Genomic DNA, 14,508 nt, shown 5'->3' on the forward strand with positions numbered 1-14,508 from the left:
CACTCCACTGACAGTTTTTCTGGGTCATGTGGCCAGCATGACTAAGCCACTTCAGACAAACCAGAGCAGTGCACAGAAACGCCGTTTACCTTCCAAGCGGAGTGGTACCTATTAATCTACTTGCACTTTTTGGTGTGCTTTCAAACTGCTAGGTTGGCAGGAGCAGGGACCGAGCAACGGGAGCTCACCCCATTGCGGGAATTTGAACTGCCAACCTTTTGATCGGCAAGCCCAAGGCTCAGTGGTTTGCAGTAGTAGGGTCTATTTCAGCACCTGGGCTCCCTGGACAGCTGCTGGAGCCTAAATACCCTGCTAGGGCCCAACAGTACAGGTGCCTCTTTCGTCCCTCCTACTAGTTCATTTCCCCAGCTGCCCTGGAGAAGGAATGGACCACCTCCTACATTGGAGGGATGTGACGGACAAGTTGCTGTTTGGTGGTGGCAGTAGCAGGCAGCATCAATGCTCTCATCATTCCCAGGCAGGAACCAGCCTTTTAATTTCCTACCATGTCTGACAACATCTGGAGGGCATCACACTGACTATCCCAGCATTAAACATTTGCACAAGTGGTGACTTGGAGCTCAAAACAGGCAGGGAATGGCTGGTTGTGCCTTTGTTACAATCAGCCTTTTACTCGCAGAAGATCTTTTCTTGTCCTTTATGTGATTTGTGTGTCTTTCTTTCTGCTTTCTGCACAGCATCATGAACATTTCTATTAAAAGTAAATGTTGGATTTTTCATACATCCAGAACATCCACAGAATGTAAACAGGAGTTAAGGAAATTCTGAATAAGCACACACATACACACAATCAGGTTCATATAACTTGATATTATGCAGTCCATCTTCCAGAGCTGTGCTCCCATCAATGTTTTTCTACTCTTCTTTTATATTTTACAAAGGTCATTGCAACATCATTTTCTCTCTGACTTCTAACCTCAGAAATCTGTTTGCTGCCTCTGCCTTGTCCTCTTGAACCTTGGTAATGAAGGGAAAGTTCGGTTTAGGTTATCTCGCTGACCCTTAGACTTTATTATCGTGGAAGCTGTAAACTTCACCCAAAGAAATATAAAAAGGACAGAATTACAGTAAGCTCTTTCTCCTTTCCAAGTTCCATATCTGAGCCATCCCTGGATTTAAATCCTAGCCGCAATGCCTGTTGATTACACTGGAACGTGGGTGATGGTATCCAATGACAACTTCGAAGGTTACATGGTTGCTTTAGGTAAATATAAAAATAAGAATTTTGAATTGGTGGGATACTTTGTTCTACATTTAATTTAAAAATAAATGAATAAGATTTAATTCAACATTAACTTTTGCCTTTATAGCAAGCCATTTCTAAGCAGATATATTTTGAAGTAAGCCCAGTGAATACAGTGGAATATGCTTCCTAGCAAGTACGTTTTATCTCAAACTTTTCTCTTTGAAGGTTTTCTTTTCTCTTTCTCCCGTACAAAAGAATTTGTCAGTCATATTTCAACACCTATGCTATATATGAGAGATCATTGAACAGGCATTCTATAGCTGAAAGGCACAGGTGATTTGCACTGACCTAAACTGCAAATGGGTCAGAAAACCTACTTTGTAGTACAATCCTATGCACATCTACTGAGTAGTAAGGTAAGGATGACTAAGTCTTGCTCCTAGGAAAGTGTGCAGCTGGAATCTTGTATGGTAACATTTATAAGAAGCTCTCTGTGCTCCCAATTTGGTGCCATAATCAACAAGCTGAAAGACAGCTGGTGCCACTGGAAAATATCTCCCCCTCCCCAGCTAGGCCATCTCTGCATTAACAGCAGAAAAGTGGCCCTAAATGTGCCACAGTTGTCCCTGTATTTTAACTCCTGATCTGCATCATAAATTGTTGAGGGTGGATTGTTCAGGCAAGGAAGGTTGTTTTAATTGAACTTATGGATCATTAGCCACACTATTTTTCCTAAGTACAAGAGGGACTTCTGACCCCCCACTCCCCACCAGTCACTGAGACCATGTTTCAGTGATGTAAGCAGCATGTTGTACCTAGATCTTAAATGTTTATACTACCGCCTGTCATCCTGCCAGGGTGTCCCTGCAGCATCTCAGCAGTCAGGACACCCTGTTCCGTGGCGATATTTGCTCATGAAGTGAATCTGGCCACAAGCCAGCAGTCCAATGGCCAAGATTGCTAGTCAAATAAAAATAGAAAAAAACACTGAACAGCTGCGGTGTAGAAAAAGTCCTATAGAGACCTAGGAATAAGTCCCATTGAATTCAACAGGCCTTACTTCTGAGTAGACATACTTAGAGTTACACTGTTAGTCACTGAGGATGGTATTCAACTAAGTTTTACTCAAAGCAGAAATCAATAGACCTAACACAATCATGTTCATTACTTTTAATTGGTCTACTCCAAGTAAAATTTAGTTGAATACCACCCTAAATATATCTATATCTAGATCTAGATCTATATCTAGATCTACGGTAATCATCTAATCCAGGCTTCCTCAACCTCGGCCCTCCAGATGTTTTAAGACTACAATTCCCATCATCCCTGACCACTGGACCTGCTAGCTATCATGGGAGTTGTAGGCCAAAGGTTGAGGAAGCCTGATATATCTATATCTATATCTACGGTATATCTATATCTATATCTATATCTATATCTATATCTATATCTATATCTATATCTATATCTATATCTATATCTATATCTATATCTATATCATCTATATCTATATCTATCTAATCTATCTACCAGCTTTCTGCCAAAGTGAGTTACTTCTTGATAAGTGAGGACTGCCTTAGATTACAATCCGGCTAAACAGTTAAACTTGTGCACAAGTGCAATTCAGATGAGTGAACTTTCCACAGCAGTGCTAAGTAAAGGTGTACCTTAGTTGATGAACGCCTTGCGAGTCAAATGGTTTGGCTCCCAAACGCCACAAATCCGGAAGTGAGTGTTTGCGAACGTTCTTTGGAACCTGAACATCTGAAGCAGGTCCCGTGGCTTCCGAATGGCTGCAGGAACTTCTTGCAGCCAACCAGAAGCCACGCCTTGGTTTCCAAACATTTTGGAAGTCGAACAGACTTCTGGAACGGATTCCATTTGACTTCCGAGTTACAGCTGTAATGTATTCCATCAGCACAAGGATTGCCACTTGTGCAAAAGAACCTTCCCCCCCTTCTCCCCCTTTGCACCCTCTAAACCTGTTATGGGGACTCTCCAACCCTCCAGAGCAGATGGGCTACACATGGGGAAAGAAGGCCTGGAAAGTTCCATTATGTAAACAGTAATCCTTATGCTGATGGAATGTGATAGTTGTATACCGGCAGTATCATACGGCCCAGGATGTAATACTCCACACACACACCCCAAAAGCAGAAAGTCCTATTGGGCACACATTACTGTTTATAAATGTATGTTTGAAGTTAATCAGACCCATTGTTAACATATTTATTGGTGTGTCTGCAGGCATTGGCCTTGCTACGAGAAAGATTGCAAACCACCTGACACAAACGAAAGAAATTATTCAAGAGGGAAACCATTTCAAGACGAAAACACTGAGCACTTTCAGGAACTATGAAGTGAATTACACCGTAGGAGAGGAATTTGAAGAGCACACCAAGGGGCTTGATGACCGTGTGGTGAAGGTAGAAACTTATGATTTGCTTTCCATTTACACAGCAGTCAACACCAGCACCTGACATTCAAGAAAACAGGTTGAAAGCAAATTATAAATGTTAAAGAAATGTTTATTTATAAAGAAGCCGCTATTTGCATTTCAAAACGTGGATGTTTTTCTATTGCAACTATTTATTCCATATGTAAATCATGACAGTTTTTCAGCTCATTGACAGCAAGACAGAATTATTTTTTCAACTCCTCATGGTTCTACCTGATACTTATATATCCCCCACTGGCTCCTCCAGACTCCCCACAGGCTAAAGCAAATCCTGCTTTCTGGTGGAAGCAACTGCTGAGCTACTGCATATGACCATTCTACCTGTGGCGGCACATTTTTTTCATGTAGGTTTATTTTTGCCCCCTGTCGCTCCCTGTTTCTGGAGAACTTTTTAACCAGAGTGGAGTCTATACACACATAAAAACCATTCTGAAAATGCTTTTTTAAAAAGCATTTTTAAAAATGCATTGAATTTTCCATAAGGCTCACCATTGTCATCTAGTGTCACATTGTATATCACAATTAAAACACACTTAAAACATTTTATTTGCAGCTGTATAGCTGAGTCCCAGGAGTCAAGTGAGCCTGATGCAAGCTGTGTCCTAGTTAGGGCTACATCATAGACAATGGTGGGCCAGAACTGTGAGCCAGGTGCTGAGCCAGAAAGTTGAGGGGCCTGCACATCAAAAGCCAAAAAACCTTGTGGCTCATGCATGAATGCTCTTGCTCAGATAGGAAGACTTTTATATGCTTTCCTGTCTAGTGGACTCCAATGGCCTTTCCTGAATAGGAAAGGCCATTCCACAGCTGGAGAGTATGTGTATGTTCACGTTAGTGGCTTAAAATCCAGTGAGGTCAAACACACCCACCCCCTGTGTTTCAAGTCACATTTGCACAGTTTTAGAGTGAGAAGAGGATGTCTTCACCCAAAGTTCTCCCGAGTTCCTCCATTGCTTCTGGTTCTGAGGAGAAAATTATAATATGGAAGACAAGCAGTGCTGTCAAAATTGTAACTGGTTAATAATAATGTTAATAACAACAACAACAACAACAATAATAGAAATGCCCATAGGTTTATTCATCATTTACCAAGCTGTGAGATAGTTATGCCCATATTGACCTTATATGCAGGGATGGAACATCTAGTTTTGCCACCTGAGGTGAAATGGGAGTGTGCTGCCGCCCTGCTGCCCTAACATTCCCTCTAAAGCCTCACTTGCCAGGATCACAAGAGTTCCGTGAGATGCCAGAAGCATCCATCATCACCTCTCCTCACTTCTCAGGTGGTGGCAGGGGCAAGGCAGGGAGTCCCACTGATTCCACAGCCTGAGGCAGCTGCCTCAATATGCCTCATATTGCTATTATGGAAAAGTTGTTCCTGTGTTTTGTTGTTGTTGTTACTGTTTTCCCGACAGTAAGATCTGGCCACTCTTCGGGGGGGGGGGGACTCTCAGGATTTCCCTTGAGGGAAGATAATTACATTGATCTGTCTCTCAGAAAATATTGGTCTGATTCTGAGGCAATTTTTATTTCAATCCATTCCCATCCATTGAATTGAGCTCTCTGTGAAGGAGCTCTCCAGCCAAGGTCTTGTTTCCCATATAGCTGCTTTTCAGAGGGTAGCTTCCCTCTCCCCCATTTGGATTACGTTTTATTCCTGATTGTAACCTAATCTGTGCCTACACCGTTTGGTATCTACAGAGCTAAAACAGAATGGCAAGCATTACAATAGCCAAATCATTTCCTCTCCCCTCCCCAAGATAATGTGGAGGAGTATGCTGCTCATAGCCAACATCTTTCCTATTATCTGTGACCTTTTCATGCCCTGACATCACAGCATGCTCCTTATACCTCTGTCAAAGCTATCCTTTACCAGTCCTGTCTCGGGTAGAAAACTGCCTCTTCCCTGAACTTTCAATAACCTCAATTTTCTCCCATCGTCACTGTTGTTATCTGACGGAGAGTAGAAAAAGCATCTTATTTCTTTTATAATTCTATCTGATTTCTTATCAAGATGATTTCTGCCCGATATTCCCCCACCGACACACTGCTGTTTTTGCAGGAGGCTCAGGAATTATTTATTTTTAAAGAGAGCTGTTCTTTTGCAATCTGTTCTTTTCAGTGCAGAGAATGTGGGATGTTGCCAGACAGCTACAGAATGTACAGAGGTCATATTTTTCTCCCGATCACAATTGTAGTGAAGCAGCACTCAAATGAAAGAAAGGAAGAAAGAGACTATAATTCAAATATCTCCTCTGGTGTGTGCCTGCACTACTATAGTAGCTGTGATCAGGGCATCCCCATTCTTCTTATTGCACTTCCAGCTGAGGAGTGGTTCCAAGAGTCCTCTTGTTTGCACACAGAGAACTGTCTTTCATGGTAGTTTGACCATGATAAGGTTGACTCCACCCACCCTCCCTTCCTTCCATTTCCTTTCTGAGGCCCCCCCCAGCGTTATTCTAGCAGTAAAAACCTGTTTTGGTTAGCCTGAAAATAAATTTGGGGACCATTTACATATTAGAAGATGCTCATATGCAAAGGCTTTGAATCCAAGCTGCTGTGAACAATCTCTTCCCTCCCAATATGCCCTCCGCATCCACAACAGAAGTGTGTGTGCATGTGTATTAATGTTGTAGCAGTTAAAATGATCCACGGCTTTTCCTGCTGCTGTGCTTTACAGTGCGTTTGTGGCTTTCTTCTGAGGGAGAACAGACTAATGCAAATTTCATATCTGTGCTCCCCTTTCTGGAGACAAATCCCGTCATAAATTCACTTTATTTAATTATCTTCTTTTGTGCGTATATTATGGATCATTGTGTCAGGAGAAATAGCCGGGAATTGAAAACATAAAACACTTTTAGTGACACTATAGGCTTTCTACTTAAATTTGGGGAGCTGGGAGAGAGGGGAGGGGGGTGGTATTTGCTTGTTATGTGTTCCCTCTCCCCACCTCCCACCCCGACCAACTCTGTGCTGCCATTATGTCACCCTGACTCCAGTTTATTCTGATATGTTGTTAGCCTCAAACGTTTCTACCATGTTGCTGAACTTTATCATTTGATCCCTGCAGACGCTGGTGACCTGGGATGGTGATAAACTAATCTGTGTCCAGAAAGGCGAAAAGAATAACAGAGGCTGGAAACACTGGATTGAAGGAGACAATCTGCATCTGGTAAGAGCCGAAATCATTCATGAAAGATATACCAATAGCAGTACTGCAGGAAAATTCAGTAACTTGGGGAAAGGGCTGTAGCTTTGCATGCAGCAGGTCCCAGGTTCAAGCCCTGGTGTCTCTAGGTGGCCGGGAACCCCAGAGAGCCACTGCCCATGTTGACTATTCTGAGCCTGGCTTCCCTTCCTAGCATATCATTGCCATAATGAACAAAGGCATATATTTGCCTCCGCCTAATTTGAAGCTATCTGGAGTATTATTTACCTACAGAAAAGATGTTCTTGGGGGGTTGTAAGAAGAATGATGCAGAAAAGCAGGTCAGAAAATTGCTCTCAGAATAACCATCAGGCACCCGGTATATACAATCTCTAAAGCGTATAATTTAGTGCCACTGGAAAAGCTGAGTTCATACAGCTGGGTTAGTAAATGAAGTCCAAGCCTGACATGTAGTAAGCTTCAGTGGGGCTATAGGGGCCTGTAAAGAAAATAAGCAGTCAGTGAAGTATGGAAAAAATAAATGAGAGTTTACATATTAAGAGGACTCGAAAGAACAATTGGGAAAGTGAACAGGCAGACTTGGGTGAACCAAAGAATTTCAGTTCAGTTTTCAAAGCTCTTTATGGGCACAAGCCTCCGTGAACTAAATGAACAGGCAAAGGAGATGGAGATCTTCAGCAGACAAACACACATAGCTTTTGGAAATGAACCTGCATGTTTACTTCCTCTGATATGGATCTAGCTGCATAATCCCTCATGGTTTTGCACATCTTCTCCATGTAGAACAGGATGGATTGATGAGTTAATAATTTTCTCAAACACTTTCCTTATCCCCGTTCTAAACACATTTAATTGAAAATTAGTGCAATGGGGGCTTTTTCCAGCTGAAGGGGCAAATACCCTTATATGAAAACCTTCTGGGGGCCATATGCCACTGCTAGGGGCTGGGAAGCAAAAGCTCGTGGAGCAGCAAATGTTAATTTTATCTTTTCACAGTAGGCTTTTTACACACACACACACACACACACACACACACACACACACACACACCTCAGTTCTCCATCCAGGCAAACAAGAAGCATTATCAGAGTCCAAGGACACTGATACTAGCCAGTGACACTAGCCAGGCAAAAACACTCAAGGAAGTGCAAAGCCAAGCTAATTGGAAGTGTGGTCTGGGATGAAGGGAAGGGGATGAAAAGGAGTTATGGACTCAGGGGATTCCTGAGGGATAGATAGATAGATAGATCGATAGATAGATAGATAGATAGATAGATGATAGATAGATGATAGATAGATAGATAGATAGATAGATAGATAGATGATAGAGATGATAGATAGATAGATAGATAGATAGATAGATAGATAGATAGATAGATGATAGATAGATAGATAGATAGATAGATAGATAGATAGATAGATAGATAGATAGATGATAGATAGATGATAGATAGATATAGTCCTGGTGGTGCCACATTTGGCTTCAAGCCTTAGTTCCCCCATCACTGCTCTAAACAACTATGTTTAGTGTTACCTCCCAAATGTATACATTTTTAGTCCTTGCCCAGAATCCAAAGTTATTTTAGGTTTGCAAACCTCTTAGGTAGAATTCTGAATCACCCACCTGAAGGCTGCCCTTCTGCATCCCTCTAAGTCCCACTATTCTGTTCCATTCCAGAGCAAGTTTAGAAGCGGCACTTTTTCACCCTGATCCCTAAAACATTTGAAACATCCTCTGGAATCCAGATTCAGCAAACCTTGTAACCAGATCGCTTGAGTTCCAGTACATTCCAATAAGTTCTAGTAGCTTGATATGGTCCTAGTACAGTAGTTTAATATGGCAGCATTCGATTATCCTTTGGTCTGATCCAGCAGGGCTCTTCTGTTACATGTCACCCCAATCTCTGAGTGGTCCAAGATTTCTGTACTCCAGACACTTACCTAGTGTTTGTGTTTCCTTTGGAAATGAGGGACAGTGGAAACTGTGGTGTCTTTATGATATATGGCTTATTTACACACATACAACCTGAGCCTATGGTGCATTACGCTCCTGGAGGATTCTGTTTCTCCCACTGCTGGATCCAAAGAGATCAAACATGGCTTTTTGTCCCTATGCTTAGCTTGCTGTGTTTAACAGACTGACACTTTGTCTCACAGTGGATGGAGGGGCTTGCACTCATCTACCCTCCGGCACAGAGTATCTGCTTTGTTAATCACCCCTTACCTTTCTTTTGTTCTCCATAATAGCTTTTCTCCCAGGTGTTTTCCTGAGCACAGAAAAACTGCTTTGGCCTGTATTTTGACACTGTTAAATTCAGCGTCTGGCAGCCCATCTTAATAGTCCATCTTAATAATCCAATGCCCACTAGACACAGGAATTTAGGGGAGTCAAGGCACCCACAAACGCTTAACAATGCTAAATGGTGGACACTCACCAGATTCCAGTTAGTCCCTTAGTCAAAGTTTTATCACAGGTGGACTGAAAAATCTGCTGATGGATTCCGTATAAAAACAGAATTTGGCAGCCTTCATCAACATTGCAGTACCTCATGACACATCACAATTTTCTCCAAACCGCAGGGGTGAAGGAGATGATATTAGAAATTAAATTAAATTAAATTATTAATTTAAAAATGAGGGCCATGGAGTGTAAGTCATATGATTCATTAGCTTGTGGGACTTTCCCTTTCACCCTGATAACAGCTTTGCACGATAGATTATTATCCCCATTTTACAGAGGAAGAACCACAGGGTAGTAGCTTATCCATATGAACTTAACTGAAAAAAGAAAAGAATCCAAAATTATTTTTAAAAAACTAAACACCTTTGCAAATTATGTTTATAATTAAAAAATCCCACTGCTATTTTTTGCAACATTCTACCTCTGTTTACATTGTCACTATCAAAGCCTGCATAGCTCACTTTAATACAAAACCGACTGTTTGCAAACTCTGAGGAGCCAGTCTAAAGGGATGAGGGATTAATTTCACAGATTTACAATAGGAAACTACCTACTCATTTCTATTCTTTTCACAATCATAAAATTCTGGCTTCACTTTTAGCAAAAGAAGGTCAATAAGATGTATAAAATTACCATTGGGTTGATTTCATCCCTGCAGAAACCAGAATCTTATCCTGCTCTGTGCCAGACCTGTTTTATATTGTTATGAAACAACTTCAGAATTGGCTAGTAATCTCATTGACTGGATTTGTTAGGGTTGGTTTAACATTCTGAGAAAAGATCCACATTTTGTTGGGAAACCAATTGACAAAGTGTTATACTTAACTCCTGTTACCTTTAAAGCTTTTCCTTCTCTCCTTTTGCAATTTCCTTGTTGCTTCAGTGAGTTTAATAAATTACAGTATGTTGGTTAATAATAGACAATGCAACGTCCCACAGTTACAGAGCAATTCCTATGCATTTCCCCATTTTTATCCTTTGTAAAAGTCAATTCAAGTGTCAGAATCTAATTTACTGCAACCTGTAGTGCTTGCTGGCTGATTGGTTATATAAAATACGCTGCTCTTTCCCTTTTAATAGCCCAGCCCCACCATTAATGCTGTGGCTTAGCTGTTTTCTCTGCGAGTCTGGAAGGGAATTGTCTGTGCTTACCAATGGTTTTAATGTTGTAGGAGCTGACATGCGAAGACCAGGTGTGCCATCAAGTCTTTAAGAAGAAGAATTAAATGGATCTGAATCCCATCCAGCTGCACACTGTGTAATTATTATATTCTATGCTGAATTAAATAAATAAAACCTTGACACTGCCAGAGACCTGCTGTTCAGTTCAATGAGAGGGAAACCTCTTATAGTAACATCAAACACTCTCCTACGTGGTTTTTTAAAAGAGCTCTTGCTTTCCAAAGTTAAATAATGTATGTCTTGTTCTTCTAATTGTCCCCCACGTAAACCTTGGCAAAAAAACATTTCGGCACCAAAGACAAAATGTCCTCCAGCAGCGATGTAAGAAATAAGCACACTTATCTTGACAATGGCCCATCACTCCATGACAGTCAAATATACATTTCAATGATGATGAGGGCAAAGCCCGTGTTCACTGTACTTTTTCTAACTTGCTTAGCTATGGGTCACCAGGACTCTAGTTTCAGGCAACAAAATGGCTCAGTGGGTTGGGAATGAGACTCAAAGCCACTAACAGCTAGATCACTAAATTAAATTTAGGAAAGAAAGATTGCAGCCATCGGGAAAGTCCTCTGAACAAACCTAATTTGTTTCTAGTTTGTGTTCCTCAGAAAGGTGTCTCTGAAAACCCACGCCACAGATATTCAACAAGCTTAACAGGAGATTTAACTCGTGCCTCTCAGAGTGCTTCACATCAGAGTGCTTCATACCATGGCTTCAACTATATATCAACTGCTGTCTGAGGCTAAATAAAGGAACTATATTTGAGGTGTAGACTTAATGTCGTCTAAACTTACACATTGACATTTAGGGCTGATATGGCCAAGAGGTGTCCTAAAGCACACGTTCCATACAGGTACTCTTGTCAGGGGTCAGTACTGTTTTGCCTGTCTCAAGACTTCTTGAGCCAAATTCTACTTATCACAAAATGTGAGTGTAAGCTCTGGTGTGGATGCTGGCAGCTGGCCAAGGACTCTGTAACCCAGCGGTGGGGAACCCTTTTTCCAACCCAGGGCTGCATTCCCTCGTGGACAACCTCCCAGGGGCTGCATACCAGTAATGTACCTTTGTACAGGAGGCCACATTCCAGCCATGCAGAGTTAAAGGTTTTACACATGCCTGTTCATCCTCCATCCATAGAATCATAGAATCATAGAGTTGGAAGAGACCACAAGGGCCATCGAGTCCAACCCCCTGCCAAGCAGGAAACACCATCAGAGCACTCCTGACATATGGTTGTCAAGCCTCTGCTTAAAGACCTCCAAAGAAGGAGACTCCACCACACTCCTTGGCAGCAAATTCCACTGTCGAACAGCTCTTACTGTCAGGAAGTTCTTCCTAATGTTTAGGTGGAATCTTCTTTCTTGTAGTTTGGATCCATTGCTCCGTGTCCGCTTCTCTGGAGCAGCAGAAAACAACCTTTCTCCCTCCTCTATGTGACATCCTTTTATATATTTGAACATGGCTATCATATCACCCCTTAACCTCCTCTTCTCCAGGCTAAACATGCCCAGCTCCCTTAGTCGTTCCTCATACGGCATCGTTTCCAGGCCTTTGACCATTTTGGTTGCCCTCCTCTGGACACGTTCCAGTTTGTCAGTGTCCTTCTTGAACTGTGGTGCCCAGAACTGGACACAGTACTCCAGGTGAGGTCTGACCAGAGCAGAATACAGTGGCACTATTACTTCCCTTGATCTAGATGCTATACTCCTATTGATGCAGCATTATCACAGTCAGGCATGGCCCAGGCCTTTGCCGCCTGAGGTGGATGGCAAAGTGCCATTTCCCTCCTGCTCCTGCTGCCCCTGCTCCACCACTGCCCCACCACTGAAGCCTTGCTTACCAGGGTCAGGCAGCAGTGGCTTCCAGTTGAGAGCTCATGAGATCTTGTGGAACTCTCGAGAGATCTCACCAGAAGTCTCACAGGATTCAGACTCCTGAGGCAGCTGCCTCAGTGTGCCTCATGGGCAGCCTGGTCCTGATACCAGCCCAAGAACACATTCCAGCCAGGCAAAAGCACATTATGAGAGTGCAGAGCATGGTCAACAATGCGTGTGGATTTGGGAGCATTACAAGGGCGATACAGAGAGGTTTGAAGGGGCACATTAAGCCCCTAGATCTGTATAGTCGTTTCTTATACCTGCTGTAACCTTTTGATTGCTCAATGCACAGAAATGATCCACGTGTGGAGATTGGGGCCGGGATAGGGTCAGTGGGCGCAATTCTGATCCTAATGCCTAGTATAAACTGTCAAGACTGTAATGAAACATGAAGCTGTAGCTATGAGACACAGGTTTCGCATCAGGCCCTCTTGACATTGTCAGCATACATGCCAAGATCACACAAGAACAGAAAGAAAGAAAGAAAGAAAGAAAGAAAGAAAGAAAGAAAGAAAGAAAGAAAGAAAGAAAGAAAGAGAGAGAGAGAGGCAGGGAGGGAACTAGCCACTTGAAAAATGGTACAGAATAAAACAAAATCACATACCCCATGATTCTAAACTTCCAAATTCATCATAATGTATTTATTCATGAACTCAGTCCTTTAGACCAGCATGTTCTGAAAAGGAAACACATGTAAGGTAATGTATTATGTTGCAATTTGCAACAGTACTGGGTGATTTCAACAATGCTCATTATGTTCAATTTCCTACTAAACTACCACAAAGTCCGCTATCTTCCTCACAGCAGGAGAAACATTAGCATTTGGGTGGGTGAGTTCTGACCAATAAATCAGAGAGCATTCACTCAGAGCCTCTTAACACCTTGATAGTGCAATATTATGTGAATGAGGGGGTCAAACTACACAATATGGTATCTACGTATGGAAGCAGTCCTGATCAGGACTATAGCATGATGGACTTTTAACACTTTGTCTTCTGCTGTATGCTAATCAGTGCTGAGGGACCCCAAGATGTACTGCAAACATTTGCTCCCATTTAAGCAAATGGAAAGTTTTTACCAATGCAAATTGCAAGTGCAGGAGGCTTGTTCAGGGTGGCATGGGAATTAAAGTCCCTTATATACATGCACTCATGCCATGTTAAGGCCCCAACCCAAATCAGAACCCCATGCTGGCAATTTGTGTAACGAATAAACCTCTGCCCAGTGGCATAGATACATAGTGAATTTATCATTTCACTTATCATTTACAGTGGTACCTCGGGTTACAGACGCTTCAGGTTACAGATTCCGCTAACCCAGAAATAGTACCTCGGGTTAAGAACTTTGCTTCAGGATGAGAACAGAAATCGTGCTCCGGCGGCGCGGCGGCAGTGGGAGGCCCCATTAGCTAAAGTGGTACCTCAGGTTAAGAACATTTTCAGGTTAAGAACGGACCTCCAGAACGAATTAAGTTCTTAACCCGAGGTACCACTGTATCTGATCCATCGCCTTGCATGGTGTATGCAGGAGATGACCTGTTAAGTTGTGGGTGAACATATCAGACGACACAGCGATTCCTCAGACAGCTCTTGTTTATTCACAGGCCAGAACAGAACTGAACTGAAGGGTTCAGCCAACCTGCTTATATAGAGCTCAACTACAAAGCAACAGTAACAACTTTCTGTATCTATCCAAACACTGAATGTCATTTTCAATTCCTTATTTGCATATGCGGACCTGAGTGAAAACTATCTACAGTATTCCCCTGCTGGCCCAGGGTGAGAACTTCAGTACATAACATAAGCCACATACAATTCAATGAAGTCCACTTTCTACCCTGATCCTCCCCAGCTGCAGTCTATAGCTATTGCCTCCAATGGGACATCCTTCTTGCCACCTTTTTTTATCCAATTCTTGTTCTCCTGAGGGCTCTAAACACAAGTTTGCTGTTATACTGGAATCATTTTTCTTCTTAATGTTAATTGCTCTGGGAGCTTGGGTGTGAAGCCTTATAGAAATTTGAGAGGCAGGAATAACATATGGACTTGGGCTGTGGCATGGAGAACAATGTCTATATAACAAGTCTTCAATCCCTGGGTCAGCAACCACAGGTGAGTGCAAGGCCACATCAGGTGAGTGAAAGCAGGCTGC

General features: G+C 42.3%; 1 protein-coding gene across 1 annotated transcript; it reads left to right on the forward strand.

Annotated features, from left to right (window-relative positions):
* Positions 1-1,067: 1,067 nt before the first annotated feature.
* RBP2 (retinol binding protein 2) lies at positions 1,068-10,607 on the forward strand. The gene is made up of 4 exons (XM_028731034.2): positions 1,068-1,225; positions 3,455-3,633; positions 6,736-6,837; positions 10,468-10,607. Exons 1-4 carry the CDS (start codon positions 1,153-1,155, stop codon positions 10,519-10,521), a joined length of 408 nt encoding a protein of 135 aa, XP_028586867.2. The 5' UTR covers positions 1,068-1,152; the 3' UTR covers positions 10,522-10,607.
* The last annotated feature ends 3,901 nt before the right edge of the window (positions 10,608-14,508 follow it).

The sequence above is a fragment of the Podarcis muralis genome, chromosome 6 (genome assembly GCF_964188315.1).
Source record: "Podarcis muralis chromosome 6, rPodMur119.hap1.1, whole genome shotgun sequence".
Lineage (NCBI taxonomy): Eukaryota > Metazoa > Chordata > Lepidosauria > Squamata > Lacertidae > Podarcis > Podarcis muralis.

Bases quoted from the DNA above. Each gene is read 5' to 3' on its own strand.
- RBP2 (XM_028731034.2), top strand. From the start codon at position 1,153: ATGCCTGTTGATTACACTGGAACGTGGGTGATGGTATCCAATGACAAC. The intron at 3,634-6,735 runs GTAGAAACTTAT...TGATCCCTGCAG, and splicing joins TTGATGACCGTGTGGTGAAG to ACGCTGGTGACCTGGGATGG. The intron at 6,838-10,467 runs GTAAGAGCCGAA...TTAATGTTGTAG, and splicing joins AAGGAGACAATCTGCATCTG to GAGCTGACATGCGAAGACCA.